Source organism: Mobula birostris, chromosome 22 (assembly GCF_030028105.1).
Source record: "Mobula birostris isolate sMobBir1 chromosome 22, sMobBir1.hap1, whole genome shotgun sequence".
Taxonomy (NCBI): Eukaryota; Metazoa; Chordata; class Chondrichthyes; order Myliobatiformes; family Myliobatidae; genus Mobula; species Mobula birostris.
Window position 1 is genome coordinate 43,348,997 of NC_092391.1, and position 19,612 is coordinate 43,368,608.

The window sequence follows — 19,612 nt, forward strand, 5'->3', positions numbered from 1 at the left end:
CTTTGCATTCCTCACCAATATTCTGCCTTTCTTTTCCAGTTCTGCTTGTCTCCTTTCCTAATCTTTACTCAGCTTTTGATTGCCCCTGTCCCTACAAATCCTCTCCAAACACCCTAGAAAATGTGGGAAACAAAAAATTACAGAAGCTGTTAATCTATTTATCAGTCTAATAGAAGATTGACCTCAAATTATTTCCAACACACTGTTATGATAGCACTAGCAAAGCTGCCCATAGGAACATTGGTCCCAGCCCTCTGGAGGTTCATCCTGTCTGTATTGCAGGTCCCAGCTGCCCCAGAACTGGTCCCAATGCCCCAGGAACCTCAAGCCCCTCTTCCTGTATTATCTCCCCAGACATACACTCATCTTAAATTATACTCCTGCTTCTATACTGACTGAAGTGTGGCATTGGGAATAATATGAAGATTATTATATTATATTATTATATGTTGGCGTGTGGCCAAGTGGTTAAGTGATCGGAAGGTCGCTAGTTCGAGCCTCAGTTGAGGCTGCATGTTGTTTCCTTGAGCAAGGCACTTAACCACACATTGCTCTGCGACGACACTGGTGCCAAGCTGTATCGGCCCTAGTGACCTTCCCTTGGATGACATCAGTGGCGTGGAGAGAGGAGACTTGCAGCATGGGCAACTGCCAGTCTTCCATACAACCTTGCCCAGGCCTGCACCCTGTAAACCTTCCAAGGCGCAAATCCATGGTCTCACAAGACTAACGGATGCCTATTATTATTATTATATTTGGGCTCCTGCTTCTTAATCCTTTTCCTAACTCCTTAAAATCTGCCTGCAGAATTTTACCCTTTTTACTTATGTTCTTAGGCCGGCTGGTGGCATAGTGGCATCAGTGCCGGACTTCGGAGCGAAGGCTCCCAAGTTCGAACCCAGCCGGCTCCCCAGGCACGCTTTCCATCCGTGCTGGGTTGAGCGTCGAGCTAGCAACTCGGCCTTGTAAAAAATAAATTGCCTGCTACAGAAACATCAACAGCAAAAAGTTGATGGCCTATGCTCTCTCATGAGTTTAAAAGACAATTTCCTTTTTTTTAACTTATGTTCTTAGAGCTGAAGTGGACATAATCTGTTCACCCTTCCCACTCCTCCAAAATGTTCTTGGCCACTCAGTGATATCCTTGACCTTAGCATCAGAGAGGCAACTTATCCTGGAAGTATGTTTTGTATTCCAGCAGACTTTGTTAAGTTGTACAATTAAAGTGACAACACTGGTAGAACCCAACAGTGTGGAAGAATTTCAGGTGTACTCCATCCACATAAAGTAACACATCTAACCTGGCCAATCACACAAAGGAAAATATTGTGCTTATTGGAGGTCAATCATCTCAATCTCTGGACTGTTGCAAGAACTTATTGTGCAGTATCCTAGGCCCAAAATCTTCAACTGCTCCATCAGTGGCCTCCCTTCCATTGGTTTATGAATGTGATACGTACTGATAATTGCTGAAAATTCAGGTCCATTTACAACTCAAGAGAAAATGAAGCAACCATGGCTACATGCAGTAAGATCTGGATCATATTCAGGCATGGGCTGTTGAGGGTCTCAACGACTTGAAACAAGGACAAGTAGTGCAAAAGCTTTGGAGCATCAGGGTAACCATATAAATACAGTGGGCCCACTTGGTTTCTGGTCATATTGATCAGGAGGACATTGCTGGTGAAGGACTGGGCAATAGTAATGCCATTGAATATCAGGCATGGATATTTAGACTCTCACTTGTTAGAGAAGGTCACTGCCTGATATTTTTGTAGCATGAATTTGTAACATGATTTTGTAACATGGGGGAGATTCAAACAAGAGGACATGAGTTGAGAGTTAAAGGGCAAAAGTTTAGGGGTAATATGAGGGGGAACTTCTTTACTCAGACAGTGGTAGCTGTGTGGAACGAGCTTCCAGGAGAAGTGGTTGAGTCAGGTTCGATGTTGTTGTTTAAAGTTAAATTGGATAGATATATGGACAGGAAAGGAATGGAGGGTTATGGGCTGAGTGCAGGTCGGTGGGGCTAGGTGAGAGTAAGAGTTTGGCATGGACTACAAGGGCCGAGATGGCCTGTTTCTGTGCTGTAATTGTTATATGGTTATATGTTATATAAATGTTACTTGCCACTTATCAGCCCCTGGCTCAATGTTGTCTTGGTCTTGCTGCTTGTTTCATTTGCTGAAGAGTTCTGAATGGAACAAATACTGAGCCATCTACAATAAACATTCTGATTCTGAATTTATTCAGGGAAGGCCACCAATGAAGCAGCTGAAACTTGTGTCTATGACAAATTCTGAAGAACTTACATGGTAATGTCTTAAACCATAAGACTAAGACATTGGAGCAGAATTAGACCATTCAGCATTTGGCCTATGCTCTGTCATTTCATCATGGCTGATTTATTATACCTCTCAACCCCATTCTCCTTCCTTCCCCCTGCACCCCTTGACATCCTTACTAATCAAGAACCTATCCGCTTTAAACATACCCAAGGATTTGGCCTTCACAGCCGTCCGTGACAGTGAATTCTACAGGTACACCACTGTCTGGCTAAAGAAACTCCTCCTTATCTCTGTTCTAAGGGATGTACTTGTATTCTGAGGCTATGCCTAGTAATCTTAGACTCCCCCTCTATAGGAAACATCTTCTTCACGTCCACTCTGTCTAGGCCTTTCAATATTCGATAGGTTTCAATGAGAACTCCCCTCCCCCAATATTCTTCTAAATTTCAGTGAGTATAGGCCCAGAGTCATCAAATGTTATAGGCTAACCTTTTCAATTCCAAGATCATTAGTAATGAATGACTTTCAGCAATCACAACCAACTTCTTTTTTGCACAGAATTACTCCAGATATGGAGTGCTTTCTCCTTATTATCCATGGATTTCAATTCAAGCTACTCCTGATTCCACAGTTGATCAAGTACTGCCTTAATATCAAGGTCAGTAATTCTCAGCTCCTTCTCCCTTAATCTGGTTAATGGTCCTTCACCACTTTTGGCTAGATGTGGCTGGGCAGGGCCAGAGAGCTTTAAACTGATCTATCAGTTATGGAATTGTTTAACTCTGTCTATTGCGTATTAATTATGTTGGTTGCAATGCATGTAAGTGATAAGGGCATGCTCCAAGGCCATCAACAACTAAGTGGGTAAGAGGAACCTGATTTAAAGGGGAGAGAAGTTACAAAACACATTGATCTGGAACTCCTCGGATGCCTGACCTAGATCAGGTCAAAGCAGACCTCATCCTCAATTAAGACTTGATTCAGTGTCAAGGCCTGCCCCTTTCTGTGCCAGATGTTTGTCACAGAATTTCACAAGTGACCTTTAATGAATGGTGTATGGCACTAAACATTATTGTACGTACTGAGCAACCTCTATGTGCTAATGTGTTATACACACAAAAATACCTGCTACAATTACGGGCAGAACAGAGGTGCAGAGTTCCAGATTCAAACCTGACCTTGTGTGCTGTCTGCGTGGAATTTGAAAATTCTTCCTGCAATACCATGGGTTTCCTCCAGGTGCCCTGGTTTCCTCACACATGCCAATGTGATGTGCGTTTGAAGGCAAATTGGCCACTGTAAATTACCACTATTAGAGTGATAGAATCCAGACTAGGGGTTCCCAACTTGAGGTCCACAGATCCCTTGCTTAATGGTGTTGGTCCATGCCATGAAAATGCTGGGAACCCCTGATCTGGAGGGATTTGATGGGGATTCAAGATTCAAGATTGTTTATTGGTATACTTTAGTACACAAGTGTAAAAGAAAAGGATTGTTACTCCAGACCTGATGCAGCATAAACAAGTACAATAAGCATAAAGAACACAATAATATACATACATAAGATTAGCTTATTGTATGTACATAAAGTGATGCTAAGTACAGGAGTGGTTGTACATACGGTGACTCTGACAGGAAACGATAGAGTAGTGGTGGCGGGGAGTGTGGTGGGATGGGTTAGTGGGTGGATGAGTTGATCAGTCTGACAGCTTGAGGGAAGTAACTGTTGTGGTCCTGGTGGTCCTGGTGTGGATGTTCCTGATGGAAATGCAGCAGATGATCCATGAGCAGGGTGGGTGCACTTCCCTAGACCGTTTTCCATCTGCTCCTTTTTTGCCCGTTGTCTCAATCTGTATAGGTCCTTCTCCAAATTCACTGCTTATTCAACACTACCTACCCCTCCACCTATCGCTGTACCATTGGCAAAACTGGCCACTAAGCCATCAACTTCATCATCCAGATCATTAGTATATAGTGTGAAAAATAGCAAACCCAACACCAACTGCTGCAGAACACCACAAGTCACTGGCGGAATAGAAGACAAGGTCCCCTTTATTGTACTCTCTGCCTTCTGCCAATCAGTCGATCTTCCTTCCATGCTAGTACCTTTTCTTTAGTACTTACGGACTCCTGTCTTGTTTAGCATCCTTATGTGCAGTACCTTGTCAAAGACCTTTTGAAAAAACCAAGTAAACAACATCCACATACTCTATCCTGCTTGTTACTTCCTCAAAGAATTCCAACAGATTTGTCAGTGTTGGACCTGACTGTTTAATTTTAATTAACATTTTCTTTGCAGCTTGGCAATCAGCTGTCTGCTTGTATTTTAAGCAGTCCATATATATATATATATATATGCAACACACATAAAAAATGCTGGTGAACGCAGCAGGCCAGGCAGCATCTCTAGGAAGAGGTACAGTCGACGTTTCGGGCCGAGACCCTTCGTCAGGACTAACTGAAGGAAGAGATAGTAAGAGATTTGAAAGTGGGAGGGGGAGGGGGAAGGGGAGATCCAAAATGATAGGAGAAGACAGGAGGGGGAGTGATGGAGCCAAGAGCTGGAAAGTTGATTGGAAAAGGGATACGAGGCTGGAGAAGGGAGAGGGTCATGGGACGGGAGGCCTAGGGAGAAAGAAAGGTGGGGGGGGGGGAAGCATAGAGGATGGGAAAGGAGTATAGTGAGAGGGACAGAGGGAGAAAAAAGAGAGGAAAAAAAGGGAAAAGAAAAAAAAATATCAATAAATAAATAAATAAGTGATGGGGTACGAAGGGGAGGTGGGGCATTAACGGAAGTTAGAGAAGTCAGTGTTGATGTCATCAGGTTGGAGGCTACCCAGATGGAATATAAGGTGTTGTTCCTCCAACGCGAGTGTGGCTTCATCTTGACAGTAGAGGAGGCCGTGGATAGACATATCAGAGTGGGAATGGGACGTGGAATTAATATGTGTGGCCACACATTTGTCAAGATGAAGCCACACTCAAGTTGGAGGAACAACACCTTATATTTCGTCTAGGTAGCCTCCAACCTGATGGCATGAACATTGACTTCTCTAACTTCTGTTAATGCCCTACCTCCCCTTTGTACCTCATCCCTTATGTATGTATGTATGTATGTATGTATGTATTTATTTATTTATTATTTTCTTTTCCCGTTTTTTTTCTCCCTCTGTCCCTCTCACTATAACTCCTTGCCCATCCTCTGGGCTACCCCCCCCCCACTTCTTTCTCCCTAGACCTCCCATCCCATGATCCTCTCCCTTCTCCAGCCTCATATCCCTTTTGCCAATCAACTTTCCAGCTCTTAGCTCCATCCCTCCCAATCCTGTCTTCTCCTATCATTTCGGATCTTCCCCCCCACCTCTCAAATCTCTTACTGTCTCTTCTTTCAGTTAGTCCTGACGAAGGGTCTTGTCCCGAAACGTCGACTGTACCTCTTTCTATAGATGCTGCCTGGCCTGCTGCGTTCACCAGCATTTTTTATGTGTGTTGCTTGAATTTCCAGCATCTGCAGATTTCCTCGTGTTTATATATATATCAGTTCCACATGCCTCTAGTGGCTATATAAAATATAATCCTGTAAGCTTTGTTCCACTAAGTAAATAAGTGTTTTTCTCATTGGTTAACCTTTTAATTCAGGATTGAATAAGTATATTCTAATTGGTTGTCTCTTATCTATGGAATTTTCTTACCTTTTGAGTTATAAAAGTAGATATTTTATGCTAAGCGCCTTCTTTAGATCCTCTCTTCTTCAAGTAGCAAGACCACCTGTTATCTTTATTCTTTCAACTCGTATAAAATGATCACGAAGCAACAAGTTTTGTGCCTTGTTCCTGACTTCTAAAACAATCTTGGTTTTAAACACCAGAAACCAATATCAGGCAAGATCTCCGTTAAAGAAACCATGCTGACTTCTGTTTATTTTATCATGTAACCCAAAATGTCTTCCTTAGTAATGAACACTAAAATCTTACCAACCACTGAGGTTAGATTAATCTGCCTATAATTTCCTTTCTTTTGCCTCCCTCCCTTCTTAAAGAGTGGTAATATAAGTTGTTGTTATATATCTTCCAACAGGAACCCCACAAAATACTGCTATACACTATCTTCCAACCAAGAAAGAACAATTCTTTAGCAAATCAACAGCTCACTTTCCAAAGCTTAGCAACTTTTGCATCCAAGTTGCCACTGCCTTTTAATTTTACCAAAAAGTCTATTAAATGGCACTTCCTCAAAAATGTTTGAGCTTGTATCACTATATTGAAAATCAGTCTGTTTAATTACATTATTAAAGTCCTCCATCACCACTAAGACAAATGGGACGAACAATTATTATAATAAGCCAGTTATTTTACCTCAAATCGTTCTCTAAAAGCTCCCTACTATTGACATTAAGCAGGATCATCTTTCATTTCTTTTTAAGCAGGCATGTAATATTTCAAATCTACCATATGGGCACATGGCCAAGTGGTTAAGGCATTGGACTAGCAACCTGAAGGTCGTGAGTTCGAGCCCCAACCAAGGCAACGTTTTGTGTCCTTGAGCAAGGCACTTAGTCATACATTGCTCTGCAACAACACTCTTCCCTTGGACAACATTGGTGTTTTGGAGAGGGGAGACTTACAGCATGGGCAACTGCTGGTCTTTCATACAACCTTGCCCAGGCCTGCACCCTGGAGAGTGAGGACTTTCCAGGCACAGATCCATGGTCTTGCAAGACTAATGGATGCCTTTACTTACCATTTCATTGGCCCTACCTCTATATCCAGGAAAAATTGTGAAATTGTAGCCAAAGCTCCCAAGATTTCCACACTAGGCAACCTTCGATGCATCCCCTTTGGACCCAGGAAATTTCCTACTTTAAGGATTACCAACCTTTCAAGTACCTTTTCTAGATCTATTTCTACCTTGTACAATTTGACAAATGCCTCTTATTTTATGCAACATTAGCAACACCTTTAATAGAGAGTAATGAAAAGTGCTCATTTAGTTGGATAGCTATGCCCTCTGCCTCTACAAGAAGATTTTCCAATTGGTAAATCCTTCACCTGTTTATCTTTCTCCAATTCCATTCAATGCTGACAACAAATTCATTATCAAATATGGCTTTTTGCTCTTTTATTCTCTATTTTATATTGCCTCTGTATTTTCAATATTCAGCCTAGTTTCTGCTGCATTACACTTGTAATGATCTTCCTATTTCTGTCTCATCTCCAAATCTATCTTCATCTTGAGACCTCTATCTTTCGATTTCCTCTTTCCTCATCATTGTAGTTTGAATTAACTGTGCACCAAATTCATTTTTCTTAATCTATTTAGTCATTTGGAAGCATTTAGGATTCTTTTGAAATGACATAATTTATTTAATATCTTATCAAATATCTTTTGAAAATTCATATAATGCCTCAAATGATTGCCCACTTGTTTAGCTATATAATTAAGTAACTATAAAATTTGGGAAACATGATATTCCTTTCAGAAAAACCCTTTCTAATCATTATTATAAAACTTAAATGCCTTGTTTCTATGTTCTTAAGGGTAGATTACAGCATTTTTTCAACCAATGACAGGATGACTAGCCCAGTTTTATATTTTTTCTCTTCATTTTTATGTAGTAGTGTTATATTCACTACCTTCCAATTTGCTGGGTCTCTCATAACATCTAATAAGTTGTTGAGAGATAGTTACTAATGCATTTGCCGTCTCCGTAGCTATTTCTTTCATAATTACGGGATGTGTGAAAATGGAATTTGCGTTATTTAATGGGCTTCAGTTGCTTGTATTTTCCATTTTATTTTAGCAATATCAATTTTCTTCATTTCGCTCGTACTATCAGACCTTTGCTTTACCTTCTTTAGTGTACCATTTATTATGTTCCATTTCCATATTGTCTTATGACATGGAAAGTAGCATTTGGCCTGTCAAATCCGTGCTGACTCTCAGAACAAATCTATCTCAATAACTTTTCCCCTGATTTGCCTGTAACTTATTCTTTCGCATATTCCCACTAACTCTCTCCTGATCCTCCTAATACCCACCTACATAACAAGGGATAATTTACAGTAACCTTCCATTAAATTCGACTTGGAATTGGGTGTTGTCACATGTACTGACATACAGTGAAAGGCCTGTCTTAAATGCTGTTCATGCAGATCAAAGTAGAGCACCCAGGGGAAATCTACGTAGTCACAAGAATGTGTAAGCTCTACACAGACAGACAGCATCAGTCAGGAACAAATGTGGGCCACTGGAGCTGAGAGATTGCAGAATCAGCTGGTATGCAACAATACTGCCCTCTGCTGTAAAGTGTGGTGTAAAATATTTAATATTTGTTTTTTCTTTGTGCTCCATAATAATTCAAAGTTCAAAGTAAATTTATTATCAAAGTACATATTTACCTCACCATACACTACCCTGAAATTCATTTTTGCAGGCATTCACAGTAGAACATAGAAATTAAGCAGAATCGATGAAAACCATACATAAAGACTGACAAACAACCAATGTACAAAATAAGACAAACTGTGCAATGCAAAAAAAAGCAGAGATATAAATAGCTAGATAGATAAATTAATTTTGTTACTCTTCTCATTTTTCCAAAGCTGTGGAAGCTCTTGTGTTCTTACTAATGTATTCTGATAACAAACTATCTCTCAATTTACCAATTGTTTTGGTTAATCATTGTCAGTTCCTGTAACTCTCCCTATTCTCTACTCTGACCTTTGGCAACACTATAAGTTCCTTTTATTAATCTAAATTTATCTTAACCACTGTGGAATTTTTAGCAATATCTACAAACGTATATTCTATTTTTTTAAATTTAAATTTACACCTTCATACTTGATTTTGTCTTTGTTCAAGATTCTGACTGAATTGCCTCTAATTACAGGGAAAATCGATCAGATAATAATTACTTTTCTCTAAAGAACTATTTGCACTATCAGTACAGAACGTCTAATGGTTGCTTGAAACATTGAAGCCAGAAATTTCTCTTTCCTGTATCATTTCTGCTTGTTAACCAACTTTACCTTACCATTCCTAAATTTATCAGATATAGCACATTGAGTCAGCCCTTAAAGCTCCTGAAATTCCCTCCAAATGACTTATTTCCCTACAGAATACAGGGTTTTTCTCCCTGTTGTTTTTACCCTTCTTAAAACATCTGCTCCCTCTACCCGACAGTTTAGATCTTGGTGTCAGGGAAACAACATCTTTAAATTTCTCAGAGATTTCATTTCAGAGAACCTGCACATAAGATCAATTATGAAGAAAGCACAGCAGCGTGTCTACTTCTGTTTGTGAAGATTTGGCATGACATCTACAACTTTGACAAACTTCTATAGATGTGTGGTGGAGAATCTATTGGTTGGCTGCATCAGGGCAGGGTATGGAAACGCCAATGCTCTTGAACAGAAAGTCCTACAAAAAGTAGTAGGTGATGGACTCCTCATGGGTGAAGCCCAATCCCACCATTGAGCACAACTACATGGAGCGCTATCGCAGGAAAGCAACATCCACCATCAGGGACGCCCACCACCCAGGTCATGCTCTCTTCTTGCTGCTGTTATCAAGAAGGTGGTACAGGAGCCTCAGGACTCACGCCACCAAATTCAAGGACAGTTATTACCCCTCAACCATCTGGTTCTTGAACCAATGGGGATAACTTCACTCAATTTTACTTGCCCCATCACTGAACTGTTCCCACAACCTGTGGACTCACTTTCAAGTTCTCTCATGTTCACAAGATCACAAGACAAAGGAGCAGAATTAGGCCCTTCGGCCCATCGAGTCTGCTCCGCCACTCCACCATGAGCTAAACTATTCTCCCATCTAGTTCCAATTTCCGGCTTTTTCCCCATATCCCTTGATACCCTGACTAAATAGATACCTATCAATCTCTTCCTTAAACACCCTCAATGATCCGGCCTCCACAGCTGTATGTGGCGACGAATTCCATAAATCCACGACCCTCTGGCTAAAATGTTCTTGGTATTTGTTGCTTATTTATTTATTATTATGTTTTTCTTTTTTATTTGAATAATATGTTGTCTTTTGCACACTGTTATTTTGTTCTGCTAGGTGCAATCTTTCATAGTTTCTATTGTGGTTCTTGGATTTATGAGTATTTCTGCAAGAAAATGAATCTCAGGGTAGTATATGGTGACATTTGCATACTTCGATAATAAATTTACTTTGAACTTTGAACTAATGTGGGAATTGTATCAATGAGTGCCTGTCACCCTGTTCTAAAGTACTCTGTAATCACCATATTTCTGCACTGTGCTTATCTGTACAGTCATTGTTCCACAGTACTATCAACATACTTAAGACTGCACTCTGCTCAAACTGCTGTCAGCTTTAGCACCCATAATTATTATCAGAGTACTGCAGTTTTGGGGGATTTCTGTGCTAGGTGTCTCTTTGTATCCTGCTATCTACATTAAATAATGTTCATTTGAACTCTTCTATGTGACCAGAATCAAGATGTCTCCAGCTTCCCATATGATTTGCTCCATTTCTTATTGCTTCTTAAACTCAGAAACCTGAGTCTGAGATTAAGTAACTCAAGGCATTTCCTCCGTACCCTTTAGGATTCATTGTTTCTATTATGGTTCTTGGACTTACTGAGTATGCCCGCAAGAAAGCAAATCTCAGGGTTGCTTATGTACTTTGATAATAAATTTACTTTGAACTTTGAAATAATGTGCTTCAGTTTCCCAGGAAAACTGAAGGATCCTGAATGATTATAGTCAGCTGCTCACTTAATGCTTAAAATCTTATTTGGCATATGCTTTAATTTTGGTATCTTAAAATCTCTTATTTTTCTATTTATGTACATATACTTTTTTTGTTTAATTCAGTATTGATCTTTTAAATATTCCATCTTCTTACTCTATTTTAATGCTTGTTTTATACATCCAAATAACTTTGATTGTGTCCATGATCCTGCCCCTTGGTTTCAAGTGCACTGCCTACCCTTCCATCTTCGCTTTGAATTCCCATTCCCACTAAATTTCTATCGCTATTCTATTTAGCAGATACTCACTGTATTGTGTGCATTACTTCCATGTGATTCCTCAGCTACAAAATCACAGAATGATCCAGCTGGGTGGTGGCCATTCAGTTCATTGTATGTCAGCTCAGTGCAGGAGCAAATTTGCGAGTCCCATATTTCACCCATATACTTTCATATTTTTCCTTTCACATATTTATATAGGTTCCTAATTTGTCTATGCCCTTCATAATCCCCTCTCCAACAATATCATAACTTTCAGAGATATTTTATTATAGAATCTCCTGATTACAATTTCAAACAATCCCATCTGCTCCAACATTTCAACAGCCCCACCTTGCTCAAACCCACCTGGATGAGATTCTTGTCTGGTATAATCAAAATGGTGCTGCCTTGTTGTAAATCATCCAGCAACTCATTCACAGGTCCAAACAGCAGCAGGTACATCTGCTTCCAGAGTTCAGTCTCTTCCTCATCCTCTGGCAGTCTGCAGGTTGCCCCAGGATTCTTACGTGATGAATGGGAAATCCACAGCCTCTGCAGCAAAAGGACATCAGAGTATGAGATGAGTGAGATTTAATCATCATTAGATGCAGGCATCAGCTCTGAATTTAAAACTATTCACATTCCATAGTCTAATTTACGAATGCATTACTTTTATTCAAGTTCCTCCTTATCTGGGTGGCACAGGCTTAGTTAGTACAGCTGTTGTCTCACAGCTCCAAAAGCCGGGGTCCAGTCCTGACCACCGGTGCTGTCTGTGTGGAGTTTGCATGCCCTCTCTGTTCCCCTGGGTTCACTGAGTTTCCTCCCAAATCCCAAAGAAATGTAGGTTTGTGGGCTGATTGGTCACTGCAAATTGATCCTGGTGTGGAGTTGAGAATTGGGAGGGTAGGGGGGAGTCGAGGGGAATGTGGGGGAGAGTAAAATGGGATTGGTGCAGAGGTGGTTGGCATATCCTGGTTCCATGATAAATGACCACATATCTCTAATTTCAACAGGTGTATGTTCATCATTATCTCCCAATGTCCCAATGTGTTGAGGTGGAATGGGATTTGTATAGGATCAACCAGAATAGACATCCAATTTAAACACTACACAAAATTTATCTTGAGATTTCACTTTCAAACTACTAGAAAAAGACGCCTGATAAAAGCTAAACTATTTCTTGGGAAAATGCAGAGTCGTAGAGGAGAGATTCATAATGCAATTTATGACTTTGTAAATACAATTCTGTTTTTTTAAGTGACTATCTATAGTGCCCATGCTAGGTTTCGTTCAGCAAATACAGGCCTATGCATTTTGGATCAATTGGAAATAAAAATCTTGAGTGCTCGTACTTCTCTCAAGCCCAAGGAAATTCTGGTCAGCCCTAACAACATAGCTCATTAGCACACTTAGTAACTAATTATGCTAGTGACCATTGGACACTTCATCATATTAACTTGCAATACAATTTTCATACTCCTCTGGAACACTTCAAATTATTTTGGGTTAACGAGAACTCTACTGCTTTAACTTCAGTACTCACCTGCCAGCAAGAGAGAGTATAACTACTTTACCTCGATATTCATTTGTGTTATCGTTATTTTCACCATCAACTTCCACATTACGGCTGCAAGAACAACTCTGAGGTTGATAATTGACATACATTTTAACTCCCCACAGCTACCACTAGTTGAAAAGTCTGGATCCAGTCATACCTTCCACTTGCCTGAATGAGAACAGCTGTAATGACATCAACAAGCTCAAAATTGACTAGACAAAGCAGTCCACTTTATAGCCAATCCATCCATCATCGTTTCAAGTAACCTGGTCCCTCTCTCTCTCTCTCTCCTTCTGGTCTACCCAGATCCCCATACACAAGCCCTCACCCCTAGCCCCATACTAACCAATCTGTTTTTCTTTCTCCACCCATCTACCTGCCAATCATCCACATATCCTTCCCAATCAGTCCTCTCCCTCACTGTTCCATCTACTCACCGTTATTTGGATTCATGCTGCAGCTTCTTTCCTCACCAGATTCCACCATCTGCCTCCACCTTTCTCCTCCCAGTATTTGCCACTAGTTCCACCTTTCCTTCCTCCTCACCTGAATCCACGTTGAGGTCTTACGCTAACCGTTTCCCTCACCCCTTTATAACAGCCCCCTCCCCTCTACATTCAGTCCAGACGAAGCATCTCAACACAAAACGTCAATTGTCCATTTCCTCCTGTAGATACTGCTGAGTTCCTCCAACAGTTTGTTTTTCACTCCAGACTCCAGCATTTGCAGTGTCTTGTGTTACCGTCAGCTTAAAGATCCACTTCCTTTTTCAGCATGTCTTGCACCATCAGCAAAATGTATGGCCACAACTCACTAAGTATTCCCCAGATATTTCAGCTGTATCATCCAGATCAACAAAGTTAATAAAGTGTAGAGACATAACCTGCAAGCTCACTTCCAAATAACACACCTTCATGAACCTGAAGTACATCCCTATCATCACTTGTTCCAAAACCACAGCAGCAGCTCTACAAGGTGGTGTATCAATCCCGAATGTTGTCAAGTGCAATCAGGCAATGCTTGCCTTGGCCTGTGTCATCCTGTATCAGGATTGAATAAAGTCCATTTGTGCACAATAAAGTTCCACAAACAGCAGTGAGATGATGAGCCAACTACCTGTTTCAGTGAAGTCACATAAGGAACAAGCACCAATGAAGATGCAGGGGAACTCCCCATTTTACTTTGAAATAGTGTCATTGGATATTTTATAGATGCCTGAAAGGTCAGGCATGGTCTTGGCTCAATATGTTATCTATAAGACTGCACTAACCTCCAAGAGGACAACAAAATTGTTGTAGGGTTTGGAGGCTTGTGTGCCTCAATGACCTGGAGAGCTATGTTGGCTGAAGTCAGGGCATTGTGCTTTGGCTCGTGATAGGGTCATCCATGCCAAACAGGTCAAAAGGTAGAGGACAAACTAAGAGTGGCCGACTGGTCCTCCAGATCCTGAGGTTCAGCTTTTACTAGTCAGGTTCAACCCTGACTAGTAAAAAAATTGTTATGGAAACAGCAATGAAGGATCCTTCTATATCTGGGTGTGATGGTATGGACAGACAGAGATGGAGGACCTTCACGGCTGGCCTAAAAGCCAGCAACGTAACAGGCGGCTACAAGGCCGCACTAAGATTCAGACAGAAAATTGTCACGATACACTCAAATGTCTTCCTAAATTGTATACACAAGTCCCTGGAAAGACACTGAACTATAGCTTTCTGATTTAGGGTTGACAGTGATAGCCAATGAAGGAGAAGAAACACATATCCAGTCGGCCACAGTGCACACTCCAATGCAAGATTACCTTGCTTTGTTTGTCAATAGTGTTTTGCTTCAGCCTTTTTGGGATATTCCTGGCTTCAGTCTCATAAAGCAGTGACTTGTTCTTCAGTAGGTGCAGGAACTGGTAGATCTGCTCATGGACAGCTTCTGACACAGCGCTGTTGGTAGCATGAAAATAAACTAGTCCTTCCTTTGCCTTCAGCATCCAGACAAAGAGGCCTGTTTCCACCAATGAGTAGCACAACACAGATCCAGAGATGGCATCCAGGATGCTGTAAAGTTCCTCCAGGCTTGGGATGGCTGATAACAATGTCTGATCCATCACACCATTCCCTGCTGAGTGTTCCCCTTTCATGAATGTATACATTAGAAATCTGTGTCTCCTCCCGGCCTCTGCATACTGTAGTGCCTTTAAATGGTCACCCATTTTTTCAAGGATTGCCTGGATCCCATCATAACTCTCCAGAAGAACATCAGTGATTTCTTCAGGTAGCACATTTCCTTCCACTCTGTATTTCCTACTAAGCCAATGGTAATGCGTTATCACATCCTTAAAGGCTTCATATCCTTTCTTCAGTTCCCTTTCTGAGTAGGAAAACTGACAGCGACATGCAATTTTGAATTTACATTTGTAGATCTGCTCATCTTCATCAATCTCCTCTGCAGCCTCCAGTGCCTGCTCATAGAAGTACAAGGCATGCTGACAAAGACCTGTCCCTTCGTAAACCTCCGCTAAACCTAGTGCAGTCCGACACTTCAGTTTGGGCTCATCTCCCATCCTGTTGTGATCCCATGCTTGTTCATACCAACTTGTTGCCTCCTCAAAACTCTCCATCATCCTGTTTACGTTGCCAAGTCTAATTAGTGCTGCTAATTGAAGTTGTCGGTCTCCGACAGCTCTGGACAAATTGAGGCCCTGGAGAGCATTACTCATGGCAAGGTCATAATTTCCAAGTGCTGCATGAATTGAACCCATTGCTCCATGGGCCTCAGCTGCAGCTATGCTGTTGCCCAGTACCTTGCTTAAATCACAATACTGCTGGTAATTGTTCACAGACTCATTGTAAAGCCCCAGCTTCTCTTGTAGTTTGGCAACCTGCAAGACAAACACAGTGAATTATCATCTTTTACTGACACTCCCACCTACCCCCAATCTAATTTAAAAACCAATAGCAATGGAAAAATTGGAAAGATTTTTTGCATCATCAAAAACCTAACTCGAGAATGGCTTGCAGTCCCACAAAACCTCCTCTATATCCTTATTGTGTACCCAAGATTTGAGAGTAACAGTTAGTAGTTCTAGTTTTTTATTGTAGTAAAATGTCCAAAGCATTTCACTAAAATGTTGGCAAGTACATTTTGACACCAATCCACTTAAGCAGAAATTAAGATAAAACTCCAGAGAGGAACAGATTGTAAGGAGGAAAGAAAGGAAAAAATGTGAAGAGGCAATAACTTAAGGGGAATAGACCATTGATGACTGAAGTGTAGACAGTGTAGCACTTGGATGTGCAGGAGGCTAGAACTGGAGGAGCAGAGACTTGAGGGTTTTGTGGGCTGGAGATATTAATGAAATAAGAAACATCATTGTAAGGGACCACACATCAAAGTTGCTGGTGAATGCAGCAGGCCAGGCAGCATCTCTAGGAAGAGGTACAGTTGACGTTTCGGGCTGAGACCCTTCGTCAGAACTAACTGAAAGAAGAGCTAGTAAGAGATTTGAAAGTGAGAGGGAGAGGAGGAGATCCGAAATGATAGGAGAAGACAGGAGGGGGAGGAATGGAGCCAAGAGCTGGACAGTTGATTGGCAAAAGGGATATGAGAAGATCATGGGACAGGAGGCCTAGGGAGAAAGAAAAGGGCAGGGGGGAGAAAAACCCAGAGGATGGGCAAAGAGTATAGTGAGCGGGACAGAGGGAGAAAAAGGAGAGAGAGAAAAAGAACGTGTGTATAGAAATAAATAACGGATGGGGTACAAGGGGGAGGTGGGGCATTAGCGGAAGTTTGAGAAGTCAATGTTCATGCCATCAGGTTGGAGGCTACCCAGATGGAATATAAGGTTTTGTTCCTCCAACCTGAGTGTGGCTTCATCTTTACAGTAGAGGAGGCCGTGGATGGACATATCAGAATGGGAATGGGACATGGAATTAAAATGTGTGGCCACTGAGAGATCCTGCTTTCTCTGGCGGACAGAGCGTAGGTGTTCAGCGAAACGATCTCCCAGTCTGCGTCGGGTCTCGCCAATATATAGAAGGCCACATTGGGAGCACCGGACGCAGTATATCACCCCAGCCGACTCACAGGTGAAGTGTACTTCCTCCCTCACCACCATTCAGGGCCCCAGACAGTCCTTCCAGGTGAGGTGACACTTCATCTGTGAGTCGGCTGGGGTGATATACTGCGTCCGGTGCTCCCGATGTGGCCTTCTATATATTGGCGAGACCCGACGCAGACTGGGAGATCGTTTCACTGAAAACCTACGCTCTGTCCGCCAGAGAAAGCAGGATCTCCCAGTGGCCACACATTTTAATTCCATGTCCCATTCCCATTCTGATATGTCTATCCACGGCCTCCTCTACTGTAAAGATGAAGCCACACTCAGGTTGGAGGAACAACACCTTATATTCCGTCTGGGTAGCCTCCAACCTGATGGCATGAACATCAACTTCTCTAACTTCCGCTAATGCCCCACCTCCCCCTCGTACCCCATCTGTTACTTATTTTTATACACACATTCTTTCTCTCTCTCTCCTTTTTCTCCCTCTGTCCCTCTGAATATACCCCTTGCCCATCCTCTGGGTCCCCCCCCACTTTGTCTTTCTTCCCGGACCTCCTGTCCCATGATCCTCTCGTATCCCTTTTGCCAATCACCTGTCCAGCTCTTGGCTCTATCCCTCCCCCTCCTCTCTTCTCCTATCATTTTGGATCTCCCCCTCCCCCTCCCACTTTCAAATCTCTTACTAGCTCTTCCTTCAGTTAGTCCTGACGAAGGCTTTCGGCCCAAAACGTCAACTGTACCTCTTCCTAGAGATGCTGCCTGGCCTGCTGCGTTCACCAGCAACTTTGATGTGTGTTGCTTGAAATTCCAGCATCTGCAGATTTCCTCATGTTTGCATCATTGTAACGGCATTGCTTGAGATCGAAAACCAGTGTTCAGCAGTAGCCAGAATGTAGCTTTTCTCCCAGTTCTAGTTCTGGCTGCTGTAATACAGACACAAGCGGGTTGTAAACCCAAAGGCTACAGGAAAGTCCAAACCAGTTACAAAGCACATTTTGTGTTGTGCTGTGTCTGAGTAGTATTCTATTGTAAAGGTATGGAGTGTGGGATTAGTAATTTGAAGCTATATCGTGAGACTATTAGATTACAACTCAATAACGGTAGTGTTAGGTGCTTATTCGTTAAATTAAGTCGGGGTCTTCTGCTTTCTAGTTGAAATATAAATGATTTATGTCAAGGAAGGTACTATTCCTATGGACTGAAAAACCAGGACAGACCTAATTTCATTTCTAAATAGTGACATAGCCTGGAAAATATTCCAAGTTGCTCACCTGAACTGGTCTCCCAAGCTGATATCACTCTTACACATTAGAAGGAGCATAAAATAAACACAGACTTGACTGGAAAACCAACACCAAGGCTGTTTACAAGAAGGGTATGAGCAGACTATTTTCTAGGGAAGCTGAGATCCTTACAAGTGTGCAGCAGTAGGTTGGAGATCTTTTACCAGTCTGTTGTAGCGATTGCAGTCTTCTTTGATGCTTTATGTTGGGTGAGCATCGGTGCTGTTGATGCAAATAGACTAAATAAACTCATCAAAAAGGCTGGATCCATCCTTGGCTACCACCTGGACTCTTTTGAGGAGGTCACTAAACAAACTGTTATCCATTATGGACAATCAGGCACATCCTCTCCATGACCTACTAAATAAGCAGTGGAGCACCCTTTCGAACAGACTCACTCCGTTCCACTGTCACAAGGATCGTTATGGAAAATTTTTCCTACCAGATGCAATAGGCATATACAACAGTTCATCTCTGTGCAACAGGAGAACACGCATCATGATACAACAGTCTCTATTATTTCGTAGATTACTATTTCACATTGGTAAATTATTGTGTATATTATTAGCGTGTACTTTATTATTAGTTATGTCTGCACACTGCTAAGTGTTTTTTAAATGTTGCTGCTGTAACGAAAGAATTCCCCACTTGGGATCAATAAAGTATTTATTATTATTATTAGACCATAAGACACAAGATACAGGATTAGGCCCATCGATTCTGCTGCACCATTTCATCATGGCTGATCCAATTTTCCTCTCAGCCCCAATCTCCTGCTTCTTCCCTGTATCCATTCATGCCCTGGCCAGTCAAGAATCGGGACATGATTAAATTGAACTAATTTAAAGGAAAATAAAACTATTGCAGACATTGGAAATCTGAAACAAAAATGTTGTAAACCGTCAGCCAATCAGGTAGTATCTGTGGAAAGAAAAGTAGTTAAAAGATTCAGCTCTGAGACCCTTCAACTAAACTGTTCAGGCAAATACTCACCTGTCTGAAACATTAACTCTATTCCTTTTTCCTTAGATACTTACTTTGAGCATGGTTAAATGAAATAGAGGTATGACACAACCAGTATGGCACAATCTCTTATGATATTAAGATCTACGGTAGCAGTTTCTATAGCAGGTAACAGATAAACACCATTTAACTCATGATAAAGGAAGTACATCAAAGTTTCTCCAAATGGATTCCCTGTGCGGCTAGCTTGTCGTGTGACAATAGAATAAGCACACTGGGCCTGTACTCCATGGAGCTTATAAAAATGAAAGTTGAAACCCTTTATTCCCCCCCTCCCCCTTTTCCTTCTCCCTGGGCCTCCTGTCCCATGATCCTCTCATATCCCTTTTGCCAATCACCTGTCCAGCTCTTGGCTCCATCCCTCCCCCTCCTGTCTTCTCCTATCATTTTGGATCTCCCCCTCCC

The 19,612-nt window shown here is 41.6% G+C and overlaps 1 protein-coding gene across 1 annotated transcript in view; it reads right to left on the reverse strand.

Moving 5' to 3' along the window:
• Positions 1–19,612, reverse strand: part of LOC140186436 (uncharacterized) — a 258,955-nt gene that overhangs the window by 196,917 nt on the left and 42,426 nt on the right. The window contains exons 8-9 of the mRNA XM_072240706.1: positions 14,646–15,719; positions 11,653–11,838 (exon numbers count right to left, since the gene is read on the reverse strand). Coding sequence (XP_072096807.1) covers positions 11,653–11,838; positions 14,646–15,719 — 1,260 coding nt within the window. The remainder of the gene's footprint in view (positions 1–11,652; positions 11,839–14,645; positions 15,720–19,612) is intronic.